A 16,217-nucleotide genomic window follows, 5' to 3' on the forward strand; every position below is an offset into this window, starting at 1 on the left:
GGTCTACTATGTTTTACCTTTGTAATATTGTGTAGATAGGTGTTGACTGACCAGCATAAGTAATCCATCAGAAGCAGGTATTTCTGTGACTCCATGTTCATCCTGCACGTTGTCTCCTGGTCTTTCCAGCCCTCCCACCCGTGGTTCTGACTCTACAGACTAGTTGGACAAACTTCTTTAACGGAGAGAGAGTGACTCTGCACTGTGACATTCAGGGTGGCTCTCCTGTGTGGGTGTATAAATGGTACAGAGGTGAAAAAGAACTTCCAGTGGACATGACTAAGGACACCTATGAGATCCGGTCTGCTGATGAGTCAGACTCAGGAACATACACATGTAAAGGACAGCATAAAAAAAGAGTATTGTATACTGGCAGCAGCAATACAATTAAAGTGAAAGTTTCTGGTAAGCTGTCATTTGCTACATAACAAATACAAATGTAATGATTAAAATTCATTATTTGCTCTATTAAATGAAAATTGAATATGCCCATAGCACTTACAGCCACACATTGGCCTCATTCAGTCACCATCAAGCTAAATGTTGAGATGTTAATTTGGATTGTGTATATATTGATGTGCATTTTCTGTCACATATTTCAAAGTCAAGGTTAAGGGCAAATTAATTGGTTCCTTGCTCATGTATTTCTTGATTTGAAGCATCCAGATATATTTCTTCCAGTTACTTCACTGCTTTTTTGCATGCCTTATTATGCTCTTGTGACAGTTACAAATCCTCTTGTGTTAAAAATGGCTGTACATTGGCAATATTTCTCAAATCAAAGAATGCTGTCTTGATCTATAATATGGGCTTTAAAACTTAAATCAGTCTAAAATTAGGCCATGGCGTTAACTTCATTTCTTAAAATTTAATTTCCAATTAAAGGTATCTCTGTCCTTTCCCAATTTTTTTGCTGTGAACATTGGATAGCCCAATATTTATGTTCACGTGTAATTGTATGTTAAGTGTAATTATTATTTATCTAATATTCACAAATGTATAAAATTGTGTGGAAAGGAGTTGACTGACAAGCATAAGTAATCCATGAGAAGCAGGTATTTCTGTGACTCCATGTTCATCCTGCACGTTGTCTCCTGGTCTTTCCAGCCCTCCCACCCGTGGTTCTGACTCTACAGACGAGTTGGACAAACTTCTTTAATGGAGAGAGCGTGACTCTGCACTGTGACATTCAGGGAGGCTCTCCTGTGTGGGTGTATAAATGGTACAGAGGTGAAAAAGAACTTCCAGTGGACATGACTAAGGACACCTATGAGATCCGGTCTGCTGATGAGTCAGACTCAGGAACATACACATGTAAAGGACAGCATAAAAAAAGAGTATTGTATACTGGCAGCAGCAATACAATTAAAGTGAAAGTTTCTGGTAAGCTGTCATTTGCTACATAACAAATACAAATGTAATGATTAAAATTCATTATTTGCTCTATTAAATGAAAATTGAATATGCCCATAGCACTTACAGCCACACATTGGCCTAATTCAGTCACCATCAAGCTTAATGTTGAGATGTTAATTTGGATTGTGTAAATATTGATGTGCATTTTCTGTCACATATTTCAAAGTCAAGGTTAAGGGCAAATTAATTGGTTCTTTGCTCATGTATTTCTTGATTTGAAGCATCCAGATATATTTCTTCCAGTTACTTCACTGCTTTTTTTGCATGCCTTATTATGCTCTTGTGACAGTTACAAATCCTCTTGTGTTAAAAATGGCTGTACATTGGCAATATTTCTCTAATCAAAGAATGCTGTCTTGATCTATAATATGGGCTTTAAAACTTAAATCAGTCTAAAATTACACCAAGGCGTTAACTTCATTTATTCAAATTGAATGCCATTTTTAATGCATCCCTGCTGAAAACACAGTACTGTAAATACAAACATTTGTGAAGAGCTGAAATTCTGGGGCTCAGTGCTGGGTTTGATTGTGTCCTGTTCTGGCAGCTCCACCGCCTGCTGTGCTAACCCTGGAGCCTGCATGGAGGACGTTCTACCCCTCTGAGAAAGTCACTCTGAAATGTGACATTCAGAGCCAGCAGACTGAGTGGAGATATCAGTGGTACAGAGACGGAGAGTCTCGTGACAGTGCATCCTCCAGAAGCACAAATGAGTTCACAATCCCAGCTCTAGAACTGTCACACAGGGGAAGATACTACTGTAGAGGGGAAATACCAAGAAGAGCTGTTTCCACTGAAAAGAGCAACTATGTGACACTGACTGTAGATGGTGAGTAATGTTGTTATGCTATGAAAATGACATAGACCTGTTTTTATGTTCTTCTGTAACTGTAATAACCAGTATTTATAAAGGTCTACTATGTTTTACCTTTGTAATATTGTGTAGATAGGTGTTGACTGACCAGCATGAGTAATCCATCAGAAGCAGGTATTTCTGTGACTCCATTTTCATCCTGCACTTTGTGTCCTGGTCTATCCAGCTCTCCCACCCGTGGTTCTGACTCTACAGACTAGTTGGACAAACTTCTTTAACGGAGAGAGAGTGACTCTGCGCTGTGACATTCCGGGAGGCTCTCCTGTGTGGGTGTATAAATGGTACAGAGGTGAAAAAGAACTTCCTGTGGACACGAATAAGGACACCTATGAGATCCGGTCTGCTGATGAGTCAGACTCAGGAACATACACATGTAAAGGACAGCATAAAGAAAGAGAACTGTATACTGGCAGCAGCAATACAATTAAAGTCAAAGTTTCTGGTAAGCTGTCATTTGCTACATAACAAATACAAATGTAATGATTAAAATTCATTATTTGCTCTATTAAATGAAAATTGAATATGCCCATAGCACTTACAGCCACACATTGGCCTCATTCAGTCACCATCAAGCTTAATGTTGAGATGTTAATTTGGATTGTGTATATATTGATGTGCATTTTCTGCCACGTATTTCGAAGTCAAGGTTAAGGGCAAATGAATTGGTTCTTTGCTCATGTATTTCTTGAATTGAAGCATCCAGATATATTTCTTCCAGTTACTCCACTGCTTTTTGTTGCATGCCTTATTATGCTCTTGTGACTGTTACAAATCCTGTTGTGTTAAAAATGGCTGTACATTGGCAATATTACTCAAATCAAAGAATGCTGTCTTGATCTCTAATATGGGCTTTAAAACAAATCAACCAAGGCGTTAACTTCATTTATTAAAATTTAATGCCATTTTTAATGCATCCCTGCTGGTGTTGACTGACCTGCATAAGTAATCCATCAGAAGCAGGTATTTCTGTGACTCCATTTTCATCCTGCACTTTGTCTCCTGGTCTTTCCAGCTCTCCCACTCGTGGTTCTGACTCTACAGACTAGTTGGACAAACTTCTTTAATGGAGAGAGCGTGACTCTGCACTGTGACATTCAGGGTGGCTCTCCTGTGTGGGTGTATAAATGGTACAGAGGTGAAAAAGAACTTCCTGTGGGCATGACTAAGGACACCTACGAGATCCTGTCTGCTGATGAGTCAGACTCAGGAACATACACATGTAAAGGACAGCATAAAGAAAGAGTACTGTATACTGGCAGCAGCAATACAACTGCACTGAAGGTTTCTGGTATGTTGTCATTTCTATTATAGCAAATGCAGAAGTAATCATTAAAATGATTAGAATCTAGTATTTTAATTTGTTCATACCTTCCTCGAAAGCAGGTTGGCCTTTTCCCAGAATTCAGTAACTTCTGTGTCTTTTATTAATAGTGACCTGAAGAGTCATACAAATATGCATATTGGCCAACACACTCAGACAGTTTTTCTTCAAAGGTGTTCACGTTAGCTGTGTTCTTCTTTTTCTTCCATTTACTGGTGGTTGGCAAACAGCATTTCAGAATTTGTAAACATTTGAGAATTTGAACACCTGAAACTTTGCCCATTTTTGTAGGGAACACACCCAAACCACAGGTGTCCCTGGACTCCCCCAGTGGGGAAATCTTCACAGGAGATACAGTGACCCTGAGCTGTAGGGTTGGCACAGATCCTGCTGGCTGGAAGTATCTCTGGTACAGAGAAACACAGAGAGCAGCACTAACCAGCACTGACTCCAGCAGCACTGACGGGTCCAGTTACACCATCCGCCATGCTGCTGAGTCACACAGGGGAGAGTACCGGTGTCGAGCAGGGAGAGGGAGAGGCCCTTTCTACACCCAATACAGTGACTCTTTCAAACTCAACATTACTGGTAACAAAATACATTTAGCTCTTTTTTCTGGCTTACTTTTTCTGTCTTAAAAGTGCTTGCACAGAAGAATGTTGTTTTCCCACGTGCTACTCTGTCAACAAAACTTACCCCAATTGACCGGTTGGTGGCTCTATAGGAACAAAGTGAAATGTTTGATGTTTTTTGGGGCTATAGCTTTTGAAGCATAAGGCCTGTTTTTACCCAATTTTTATGACCCATGAATTCAGAATTTTTTTTCTAATTTTTTTAAAAACAAATCAAATGTTTCTTCTCCTACAAAAATCAACCAAAATTTGGTATGCGCCATCTTTAGACCAACCTTCGGCAAAATCCAATTCAGAAAAATGCTAATAACTCAAATGCTAATAAACAAAAAGTAATATTATCACAAAACTTAATTATTCTCTTCGGCATGTCAACCCAAGGATCCATCCAAAGTTTGGTTCCACAGGCCACAGCTCATAAATCAAATTACCCAATGACTTCACATTTTGTATCCAGTGGCTTGGCCACAGATCCAGACAGATCATCCACGAATGTTCGAAGAACATAGCTGCCATCTGCCAATCAAAATGTAGCACTCATTAGAATAACTTAACAAGGTCCAATCTTCTTAGAATTTGGTAGATATGTACTACTGGTCACCATGTACTAGCAAACAAAAATTGCTCCATCGGGGATGCTATAGTAATTCATAAAACCTGTGATTATTTCAATAAGCTTATTTCTCTCTCTATTTGCACTACTGTCATGAGCATTATTTCCCATATCCCAATGTCTCTGCCCGGAGAACAAATTTGCCTCAATCATGTCAACCATTCTAGATTTCCAGAGTAAAAAAATATCAATGTGGATGTGGCTTATAAAATTGCTAATAACTCCAAAACAGTTTAAATGAAGTTTATGAAATATGGTACCTATATTGGCACTCAAATGAAGAGCCAAACTAGCAACAGAGTATTGACCCAATTGAATCATATGGTGGCACTATCGAGCATAATTTATCTATTTTTATTCTTAAATTCATGAAAAATCATTGCTTTCTTTTAGATATATAAAACTTGCTGTTATATAAAATGTCCTCATCTAGAACATAGATCTGTACCTTTTATGTTGCCAACCTTGGATATGCCTCCATTTTGGAAATGCAATTATCCATCCTATTCCCAGTTTTGGCCAAGCCACATGGGAACAATGAGACTTGTCACAGTGGTTCAGGATACCTCCCTATGGCACTCAATGACCAAGTCATGAAGTGGCATAATATTGGCTGTGTGTGCTTGTATATTTCTATACTGTTATTTGTAGTGTTGTTGTTCACCTTTACGACAACTGAAATAAAATGAATCATAGCGGTATTATGAACACACATGCTTGCAAACAGACACACGCACGTGAGCACATGCATGCCTGCACTCACACACACACATACAAAGTGCACACATACAAATGCCAAATTATGAATAATATTTTCAGTCATGTTTTGGCCCCGGATTTTGAAGTATTATCAGTTATATTTGAGCACAGTGCTCTAATGAACCATTTCATAATTACTGTGGTGTTTCAGCTCGTCCTCATGCTGTGCTGACCCTGGAGACTCCATGGACAGGGATCTTCAGGACAGACAGTCTGACACTGAGGTGTGAGGTTAATGGGAGCCCGGCTAAGTGGAACTACACGTGGTACAGAGATGGACAGAGTCTTCTACTGGACCCCAGCAGAGACAGACTCATACTGACCTCAGCAAACGACTCCTACAACAGCGAATATAGTTGTAGAGGAAACAGAACAGACAGGCCAACTTACACAGAGATCAGCGAAGGATTTAGAGAACGCAACATTGGTATGTTCCACTTATTATTTCATGAAAGGAGACCCGCCCAAGACCACATCCTCCGCTACCCTGCTAGCACTCATGGTGACAGGAAATCACACTCCTGTACCTTGTATGCAATATACATTTTACTGTTAAAGAGAGAGAACCAGGCAGTGCTGTGCAGTGCACAGTGGTATTTTTAAGCATAAAGAGTAATCAAGTGTTATAGTCCCACCCAACACAAAAAAAGTGACTGGACCTAGGAAGTGGTTTGAAACGATCATCGAGAAAAACTTTCCAAATCATGTCTTCTCATTAGCGAACAGTTACACAACCTCTGTCTCCAAACGATGTGTATCCCATTCGCACACCAGTTGATTGCAAAAACATGATATAAAAAAAATTGTGATATTGTTTAAAACTACACATGTTGTGTTTTTTAACAATATCTTAAATCTGAGGATATAATTGTTAAAATATATTGTTTTACAATCAACTGATATGTAAAGCACACTGTTTTTATAAACCAAGAGTAAAAGTTGAAAATAAGTGGTTAAAGAGTAAAAGTTTGAAAATGAGTGGTTAAAGAGTAAAGGGACGAATTTGTGAGGGCTACCGGTTTCCCATTCAACAGTTATATTATGTAGTGCGCCTCTAATGCCAGGATCAGACTACACAAATTCAAATTCAGCCAGATTTTGACAAAATGTTCTCGCCAGTTTCCCGTATCGGGCCCGAATATGAACATGGGGAACGACAAACAGGTGTCTTTACCCCTTGTAGTGTGACATAATCACAGATCAGTGATGTGGCGTGTAGGACACCCAAGGACACCTTGACGAACAGTCTAGTATGTCAGAATAGCATGCCTTAGTTTGACACTCCTGAGGATGGTCAACTATGGGCTCCTAGACGTTGACCAATAGGATGACAGATTGTTAGTCATTTATAATGATGGGCCTGGTTTGGGGTCCCACTCTGTTTTGTGTTCCCTGTCTGTCAGTTCTGAAGCGCAAGATCCTGGTGTCTGTTGCCAGCTCATTCTTACTGGGGATTATCCTGATTATACTGGGATGTATATGCCTGAGAATGAAAATGAAGTCGAGGAAGTCAAGTGAGTGTGATTTATACAGCTGGATAAAGTATACTGAATGGATCCAGGTTAAGCTTGCTCAGGAGTACTCCGGTACTGTGCTGCCTTGGAATTGAACCTGCAACCTTCAGTTCACTGTCTGTAGCCCATATTAGACATGTTTTTCTTCCTCCTACTTTTCTTATGCTGCATATAAAACCAAGTATTTTGAATGATGACGCGCCACACTTGTGTAGTATAATGTGGAACAGTGAATATAGCTGAAGTGCGGTATAATGGGTAAGGAACTGTGCTTGTATAATCATAATCATTTCAAGTTTAATAAACTATGAAATACAAATCCCTTACATTGACATTAATTATACATTAATTTATCCCTGAAACCATTCCAACCCCCTTAATTTAAATTAAGTACCCCTTAAAAGGAAACCAAGATCCCTTGATGGTCCACTCATTTTTGCACACAAATAAAAAGATTCATTAAAAATACTTTCATAGCCTTCATTATTAATGGGAAGATTAATGGTAAAATAGTAATAATGCTTAGGTAAAATAATTTGGTTTCCTAGTGATAGAAGTTAAATCAACATTGCTTAAATTAACTGAGTGCCTCTCTGCCGTGTGTGTGCATTACATTCTGTTCCAACAGTTTACAAGACGACAGCACAAAGCAGCATGTTTTTCTCAAAACCACCCACAGGTGAGAAATGTCCTGTCTCTGCTTCCTCTTGTTAATATTTCTGACCTCTCAGTGAGACATCTTGTGCTGTCACACCACAAGGCCATTACAAGATAATATCTGTCTAGCCATCTCATATATTTTTAAGCTCCATATACCTAGAATTTATTAGTATACTCAGTATTCATTAGAATAATGTTACCAACAGGGCAATTCTCTGTTGAAGAGCTGAGTGTCCTCATTTTTCCCCTTTAAATATACAACCACCAGTACCTAATACTACTACTACTACTACTACTACTACTACTACTACTACTAATAATAATAATAATAATAATAAAGATATTCTTATATTATTTTAGTTTAGGATTACAAATGTACAGTACAAAAGGAAATCTAATTTAAATGAGGGTTGCTCCTGCCCCCAGCAGTAGTTCCTGGGGGCTGTGGTACCAGAAGGGAGATTTGGGTGCTGTCCACCAGGGTTATACCACAGTGTGATGTGCCGGTGACTTCGGTCATGTATCTCATGTATTCTCACTGCCTTAAAATAGACATTTCAGCAAACCTGCAGAGTGACGTTGACGATTTCACTGATGTACAACAGTCCACTGGAGCAGAAGGTATTTCATTATTTTTGCTGTGATGTTTGACCATTTCATTGAAAAATGTTTGACCAAATATTCACCATTTGTTTTCATTGTATATTTAAACAATAGTTTGCATTTATATAGTGCCTTTATCCAAAGCGCTATACAATTGATGCTTCTCATTCACCCATTCACACACACCAACGGTGATTGGATGCCTTGCAAACCGGCCACCCTTCGACTGCCAGATGACTGTTCCTGAGCCAATGTCGCCCCCTTTAATGATTTCATGTTCACACTGCTGCCTGTAGGGCATGGGGCAGCCTGTAGCCTAGTAAGTTATATGCCTGGGACCCAGAAAGTCAGTGATTCAAGCCCCGGTGAAGCCATGATAAAATCCATATATCTATTTGGCCCATGATCAAGGCCCTTAACCCTTCATTGCTCCAGTCGGCATTGTCCCCAGCTTAGTCTAAACAACTGTAAGTTGCTTTGGATAAAACCCTCAGCTAAATAACTGTACAGGATGGGCATATTAAATGTCACATCAAACTGCCCATTGTGTTGTAATGCTACGGTGGTGGAAAGTGCAACACACACCTCAGTGTTCAGATCCAGACACCCCCATAGTTTAATTTCTGTGTTCAGATCCAGACACCCCCATAGTTTAATTTCTGCATTCAGATCCAGACACTCCTATAGTTTAATTTGTGTGTTCAGATCCAGACACTCCCATAGTTTAATTTGTGTGTTCAGATCCAAACACGCCCATAGTTTTATTTCTAACCATCCACGATAGAGTTTTCATTAATACACTTATATTTTACAGTCATATTTTAGGTTCCGATATCTAGATCATATTTACCATGTTAGCTTTGATATAGTTTCCTGTCTGGGAAGAAAATCCAACCATGGCAAAAACATTTTTTTAGTGACCAGGCATGATCTCTGAACACATCTTTCATGCGCTTCTCAATCATTTAATAATGCCATGCTAAAATCTATTCCTGAATTCTGTTCACAGCACACCAGTGAATTGAACATTCTCATTGCGGTGTAGTGCTTATTTCAGACATTTAGGTTATTTACTACGCTGTATTTCTTTGTATTTGTAGATGATGGCAGCATTGAGCTTTACTCCATTCTGAACCTGGAGAAGAGGAAGGAAGGTACTGCTTATCACATTCTTAATTTGTTTTCCTTTTCCTTTTAATAGATTCAAAAAGATAATGGGCCTCATTTATCAAATATGAGCCGAACAAAATTCACTGTAAATCCAGCGGAAATGCATTTCCATAAATAATGTGGGATTTATCAAAGTTTTCAGATGTAAATTTTTTTTTTTTTTTTTTTGGAGCCGAACAAACTTCACGAGTGGTCTCAGCTGTTCGTATTGTGCGCGGAAATCAAAGAGCAAGGTTTTTAGTTTTTTTTTTTATTCCATTAATGAATATTTTATACATACATACATACATACATACATACAGTACTGTGCAGAAGTCTTAGGCACCATAGACTTTATTATATATATGTTTATTTTGTTGTGTTAGTATAAAAGAACACATTTGAGATTTCCAAATATTCATTTTCCAAATGATTCAATTTTACAGAGACATTTTTGTATTTAATTTTAAAAACTGTGGCAGGTTCTCCAATATGCTTGGAACAACCTCCCTGCTGATTGTCTTATAGAACTGCAGGACAGTGTTGGCTATCTCAGAGAAGTAATGCAGTTTTAAGGGTGGTCACAAAAAATATTGATTTGATTCACTTATTAAAATTACTAAAGTGTAATGTAAAATGGATAGTACATTTATTTATTTATTTATTTTTTAAATAATCTTATCTGTACAGAATGTTACACAGGTGCCGAAGACTTTTGCATAGTACTGAAGATTGTTAAATTATTTAGAGTGCCAAAATAGTTTTTATATATATATATATATATATATATATATATATATATATATACATATACATATATACATACATACATACATATATACACATTCATATATATATATACACATATATATATTAAAACAATTTTGCCACTCTAAATATATATTTATATATATATTTTAAATATATATTTAGAGTTGCAAAATTGTTTTAATATACCAATTGGATATTATAATTATTCATATCATTTAAAAACGCAACAGGATTCAACATTAAAATGGGTGAGGTTTCATTCCGGTAATCCTGATTAATTTATACTTAAGTGGAGTTGAATATAAATTCCTGTTTTTCCCAGTCGGATGGTGCTAATTTGTTCATTCTGATATGACGTGAACGCACCATTGGGCTTCGTTGCAATAGTTTTACATTACATTTACAGCTTTATTAGAAGATTTGAACCATGGCCACATAATCACTTTGTTTGAGGCTTGTGACACCTCCTTCTGGCTCTCTAACGGACAGGGAAAATGTAGCTATAGGCTATTGCTGTCACCCTCCGGTTGGATTTCTATGATTCTTCTATGATTTGCCAATGCGTTCCTCCAGCCAAATGTGGGGGTTGGACCCAAAACGCACTCCCGTCGGGGCTTTATTAGGGAAATGTCCAATGAGCAGTTGAAAACAAGCAAAGTTCATACACATGTAACCCAGCCAAAACCAAAGTAAAGTACCAAGGGAGAAGGCAGTTTCCTAACCGGTACACTATGCAAAAAGTCCAGTAGCCAGGAAAGCTTAGTAGTGCAGACGAACGGTAGGCAGGCTCGAAGTCGAAGGCGGTGCAAGAGTCAAGACCCAACTCCGCGGGGGAGAAGTACAACTACAGCAGACAAGAGTTTGTGGTACAGGCATATGGTCAGTGGTCAACAAAGCAGAAGTCAATAACGATGGTCGATAAACAGGCTTGGCGCTTAACAGGTAGCGAATGGCTTGCCAAACCCGCTCAAAAGACGAACAGGATGCAACAATTTCACAAAGACATGACGTGAACACTGACCTTATATGCAGGTTTAGACACGTGCAGACAATTCGCTTGAGAGCAGCATGCGAATGGAACGGTCATCGTTTTGTTATTTAAATATCTTTGTACGTAGGCCACTGGTGCTTGCGATGCCGTCTATCATAACAGATGCTCCAGGACCTGTAGAATTTTTAAACGAAATAAAGATCACCCGCCATATTAAAAAATGCAGGGCATCTAATCCTACATCACTTCCACCCTTCTTCCCTCTGTTGGAATTACATGGTACTGCATGTGGTGAAATTTATGTCGGAATAGATCCCTTGTATTTCTAAATATGGCTTTTATTTTCATTTTTAAATATGAAAAAAATCTACACGTCCTGGAGCACTTGTTAAGATAGACGTGATCCTGAACACCAGTTCATACCAAGTTATTGAAATAACACAAAAATGCACTATTGAGTTTATACAGTTTAAAGCATTTTTAATAGTAAAAAAAAAAACTGGTTTCAGCAGGTGGTTTTAATGTTATGGCTGATCGGTGTATGTTTTTGGCTTGTTTTACTTCCATTAACAGAACTTCAATCTCTTTTCGACCATTTAAAAAGACGAAATTCCATATATGGTGTTTTAGGGGCGTGAATTTATGCTAATCGCAGATTTTGTGCACGTGCATTTGATTTACTTGGTAGCCTATTTATCAGCATACACACGTGGATACGAAAAAAAAACGTGTCTACGTCTCTTTCATGAATCTGGAGAACGTTGTTAGTTCGTTTCACGCATAACTCTGCACACGGATTTCCGAAAATATAGATAAATGAGGCCCACTGTCTGTAAAATCATGAGCATGTGACTTAAGGCTGCTTGACTGAATTTGAGTTCTGATGTCTGACAGTCAAACGAGTTTGCTTCCATCATGACTGATGCTTAGCATGTTGACATGTTTAACAACCTTTTTATTTCTTCTTTGCTTTCCTTAGTATTCCCAACAAAAAAGGATCCAGAAGAATTCACGTCATTCAAAGGTACAGTTACATTGACAACTCAGGCATGAACTAATGTAGTTCTTAACTAACTACTACTGAGAGCTTCATCTGTACAGCTCTGTTAATGTATTTGTACATCATTCATTCATGCTAACAACTACATTCGTTTTTGCCAATTCATATTGAAAAAGTCAGTTAATGTAGTCAACGTTTAACTAATTATACGTTCATTCTATGGTTTGCTCATGTATAAATGTCATGTAGCAAATATGTTTTCTTTTTAACAAATGCATTAACTAATGAAAAGTTAATTTCATGAGTTAATATATATTTGTCCATAATTAATGGACCAGAAGGTATTTCATCATTTTTGCTGTAATGTTTGACCATTCCATTGAAAAATGTTTGACCACATGTTCACCATTTTGTTTCATTGTATATTTAAACAATTGTCTGCATTTATATAGTGCCTTTATCCAAAGCACTGTACAATTGATACAACTGTACAACTGTGACATTGATAGCTCATCTTGGCTGTATTTAGATTATTTGGTTTGGCCATATTTCCATTTGTGACTCTGTTCAGATTATCTGAATCTCTAGTTTATTTCTCATTTGTTTTAGCTGACCAGTGAAGGGAAAAACATCTCAGTTGGGAACATCGCAGATGGGTGTGATCGCAAAGGAAAGCGTGAGGATTTTATTTAATGCAGGAGAACTTCATCCCATGGTTCGGAGATGAATGTAGGGAAATGGTTGGCATTTATATAGCGCCTTTATCCAAAGCGCTGTACAATTGATGCTTCTCATTCACCCAGTCATACACACATTCACATACCAACGGCGATTGGCTGCCATGCAAGGCACCGACCAGCTCATCAGGAGCAAATGGGGGTTGGGTGTCTTGGTCAGGGACACTTCGACACAGCTCGGTCGGGGGATTGAACCAGCAACCCTCCGACTGCCAGACAACTGCTCTTACTGCCTGAGCCATGTCGCCCCCATGGATAGGTTTATCCATTGCATTACATTATTGGCAAGACAATCCTCCCCTGGAGCAATGCAGGGTTAAGGGCCTTGCTCAAGGGCCCAACAGCTGTGCGGATCTTATTGTGGCTACACCAGGATTAGAACCACCTTAACCACTATGCTACAGGATGCCCCTGTATCCAATGCACATATCATGCAGTGCATAGCTCACCTTTAGGTAGGATACGTGTACTTGATTTATTTTCATTCTTTTTGCTTCTTAGTGAATAAATGTGAAATTAGAACATTCAAGCTGTGACACATTCCTTAGTTCTTTACATTGTTTGATTATATCCTTTTTTAAATCTATCTTTTTTAAAATCTATTTTAGTATTCTTCACAAAATGGCATGAGAAATCCAACAGGAATTGGAAGACTTGGAGATATTTTGCTTAGCCAAATCAGCCAAATCATGTAACTGCTATTTTATTTGTTTTCTCTGTTCATTTATTCTTTATGCTTTTTTTTTTCCTCAACATTTCCTCTTGGGACCAATTCTGTTCTGCTGAAGTATGTAAGAAGTAAGAAGAAATCTGAATGTGTGTGTGATGACATTTCTGTACAGGGACTTCTGATGAATGGTCATTGATCAAATGTCAAACAGGACTATTATTTATGCATCTTTGACGTGTGTTGTCTATACTTTTTTTTAATCAGACTGCTAGTGAATTTGGCAAAAATGTATTTTGATATTTGTGGGTTTTTTTAAAAATGTATTTTGCTTAAAATAAATATGGATTGCAATAAAAGTGTATTTACAAAAAGTACAGTGGAGGTGCTATTTACAGATTTTAAACATATATACTAAGACAAAGACACATGGGGTACGAGGCCAAGGGACCTGGGTGTTGCCAAACCAATGCAATTAACAAAACCAAATAGAGCTGGAAACAAAATACAAAGTACTAACTGTTCACTGAACAAAATTATATATAACCAAAGGTGTCTAAATAATTGTTCCCCCTACATGCAGTAAAAGTGTATAAGAGGCCTCTGTCTTACCTGCCCCAGGGCCTATACACGGACAAACACATTCACACAAGTGGGAGAACAGATAACACAACATGCACCGCCAGGGTTCGCAAACGAATGAGCCGCCAAGCCTAGCATAGCCCACGTGGGGCAGCCAACAAACAGCTTATGTAAACAGAGGAGGGACGTGATTGGTGGAGCCGGGACCAGGATAATGACGATTGACAGCATGGACAGCGAATGGAAATGGTTGATGGCTTCTGTGGAATGTAAGGCGGAAACAGACAGACGTACAACGTGAAACGTTGAAACCATTGCAGCCCTTTTTTATTCATAGCCCGCCTATTTTCTGGGACGAAAACTTAAAGTTAAAGACAGTTTGCTAAAAAGTACATTTAAAAAACTGTAGACTTCTAAAAGAAAGCCTAGTGGACAAATGAGTATTGACCAGTACCAAAGAGAGGGAAAGAGGAAAGAGTGGAGAAAAAAAGGATCTGCTTATGATCTAAAGCACTCCTCTCATCACTAAAGCTTGATGAAGGTGGAGGTATGGCTTGGGCATGTATGGCTGCCACTACAACAGGCTCACTTGTCTTTAGTGATGTGATTGCTGACAGCCGGTGCAAATGAAATCTGAATTCTGCACAAATTACCTTAGATGCAATGAAATGCCTCAAATTTCATTGGATTGTGTTTTACCTTGAAGCAGGACAATACCCCTAATCATACTACTAAATGTACGTTTCCCTTGCTGAAGACAAAAAGAAACCCCTGAAATGAACAGGGACTGACAGTGGCTGCAATACAGGCCTGGCAGAGTACATCATGTAGGCCGTTCATTTGTTCAGCAACAGGGTTTAAGCAGATGATCAGATGTGATGGGTTGGCTGGTTACTGAACCAAACACAGGGACTCAAAGAAGGCATGAGTAAATTAATAAACCAACAGAGACTTTACTGAACATGAAACGAAATACCCAACAGGAATGCACACATGCAAATATACAGTATACAGCAGGGCTGCCCAACCCTGTTCCTGGAGATCTACCATCCTGTAGGGTTTCACTCCAACCCTAACAAAGCACACCTCATTCAACAGCTAGAGTAAGGCTGCCCAACCCTGTTTCTGGAGATCTACCATCCTGTTGGTTTTCACTCCAACCCTGTCACAGCCTGGCTCATGTAGCCTGTGACATTAGAAGAAAGCACACACAGAACGGTGTAAAGCAATAACAAATGGTTTCATTCACCGATATCTAGGGTTTTACCGTACAAAAAAAACAAGCAAAAGGGCTCCAAGAGCGGAAAAACAGCAACACTAAAGCCAGCTGCAAAAGGTGAGTAGTCTGTAGAAGAAAAAGCCCCTGAGGGAAACGCCACGTCCGTCTTTATAGGTTGTAGGTCCAATGATGCAATTAAGGCTGCATGCCTTGGCTCCGCCCACCCCCCCCCAACTCCGCTCCTGCATGCGCAGCACAAGGGAGAGAGCGAACACAGCAGTCAGGCCGGCAGGACCACAAACTGGGTCGAAACAAACCCTAACAGAGCACACACAATTCAACGGCTAGAGATCTCATTCCACTGATAATTAGTAGTAATTAGTAATTAGTAGTGTTGTGTGCCAAATTATGGCTGGAGTGAAAACCAATAGGACGGTAGATCTCCAGGAACAGGGTTGTGTATCTCGGATCTAGACAGACCTCAAGTGGCAGGCGAGGCGTTTAGACAAAGTCAGAATCCGAGGACAGGGAACTGGTGGCCTCTGGAGGCCACAGGCTGGAGCTGTGACACAAACAGCAGAAACATGATTGAAAGCGCAACAGATCTCCTTATGCTGTTAACATGCAGTGTCTGTTGTGGGTTCCCAGGCCAACAAATTATCAGTCCAATTACAAATAAACAATCCAATTTATGAAATCAGGAGTAAAG

General features: G+C 38.9%; 1 protein-coding gene across 1 annotated transcript in view; it reads left to right on the forward strand.

The window, feature by feature from the left end:
* The window catches only part of LOC133109344 (Fc receptor-like protein 5), a 32,075-nt gene extending 18,066 nt beyond the window's left edge, over nucleotides 1-14,009 (forward strand). The window contains exons 13-25 of the mRNA XM_061218633.1: nucleotides 130-405; nucleotides 1,108-1,383; nucleotides 1,964-2,245; nucleotides 2,457-2,732; nucleotides 3,303-3,578; nucleotides 3,903-4,199; nucleotides 5,767-6,042; nucleotides 7,019-7,129; nucleotides 7,758-7,808; nucleotides 8,342-8,410; nucleotides 9,493-9,546; nucleotides 12,283-12,327; nucleotides 12,913-14,009. Coding sequence (XP_061074617.1) covers nucleotides 130-405; nucleotides 1,108-1,383; nucleotides 1,964-2,245; nucleotides 2,457-2,732; nucleotides 3,303-3,578; nucleotides 3,903-4,199; nucleotides 5,767-6,042; nucleotides 7,019-7,129; nucleotides 7,758-7,808; nucleotides 8,342-8,410; nucleotides 9,493-9,546; nucleotides 12,283-12,327; nucleotides 12,913-12,923 — 2,300 coding nt within the window. The 3' untranslated portion in view covers nucleotides 12,924-14,009. The remainder of the gene's footprint in view (nucleotides 1-129; nucleotides 406-1,107; nucleotides 1,384-1,963; nucleotides 2,246-2,456; nucleotides 2,733-3,302; nucleotides 3,579-3,902; nucleotides 4,200-5,766; nucleotides 6,043-7,018; nucleotides 7,130-7,757; nucleotides 7,809-8,341; nucleotides 8,411-9,492; nucleotides 9,547-12,282; nucleotides 12,328-12,912) is intronic.
* Nucleotides 14,010-16,217: the final 2,208 nt, after the last annotated feature.

Source organism: Conger conger, chromosome 14, assembly GCF_963514075.1.
Source record: "Conger conger chromosome 14, fConCon1.1, whole genome shotgun sequence".
NCBI classification, from domain to species: domain Eukaryota; kingdom Metazoa; phylum Chordata; class Actinopteri; order Anguilliformes; family Congridae; genus Conger; species Conger conger.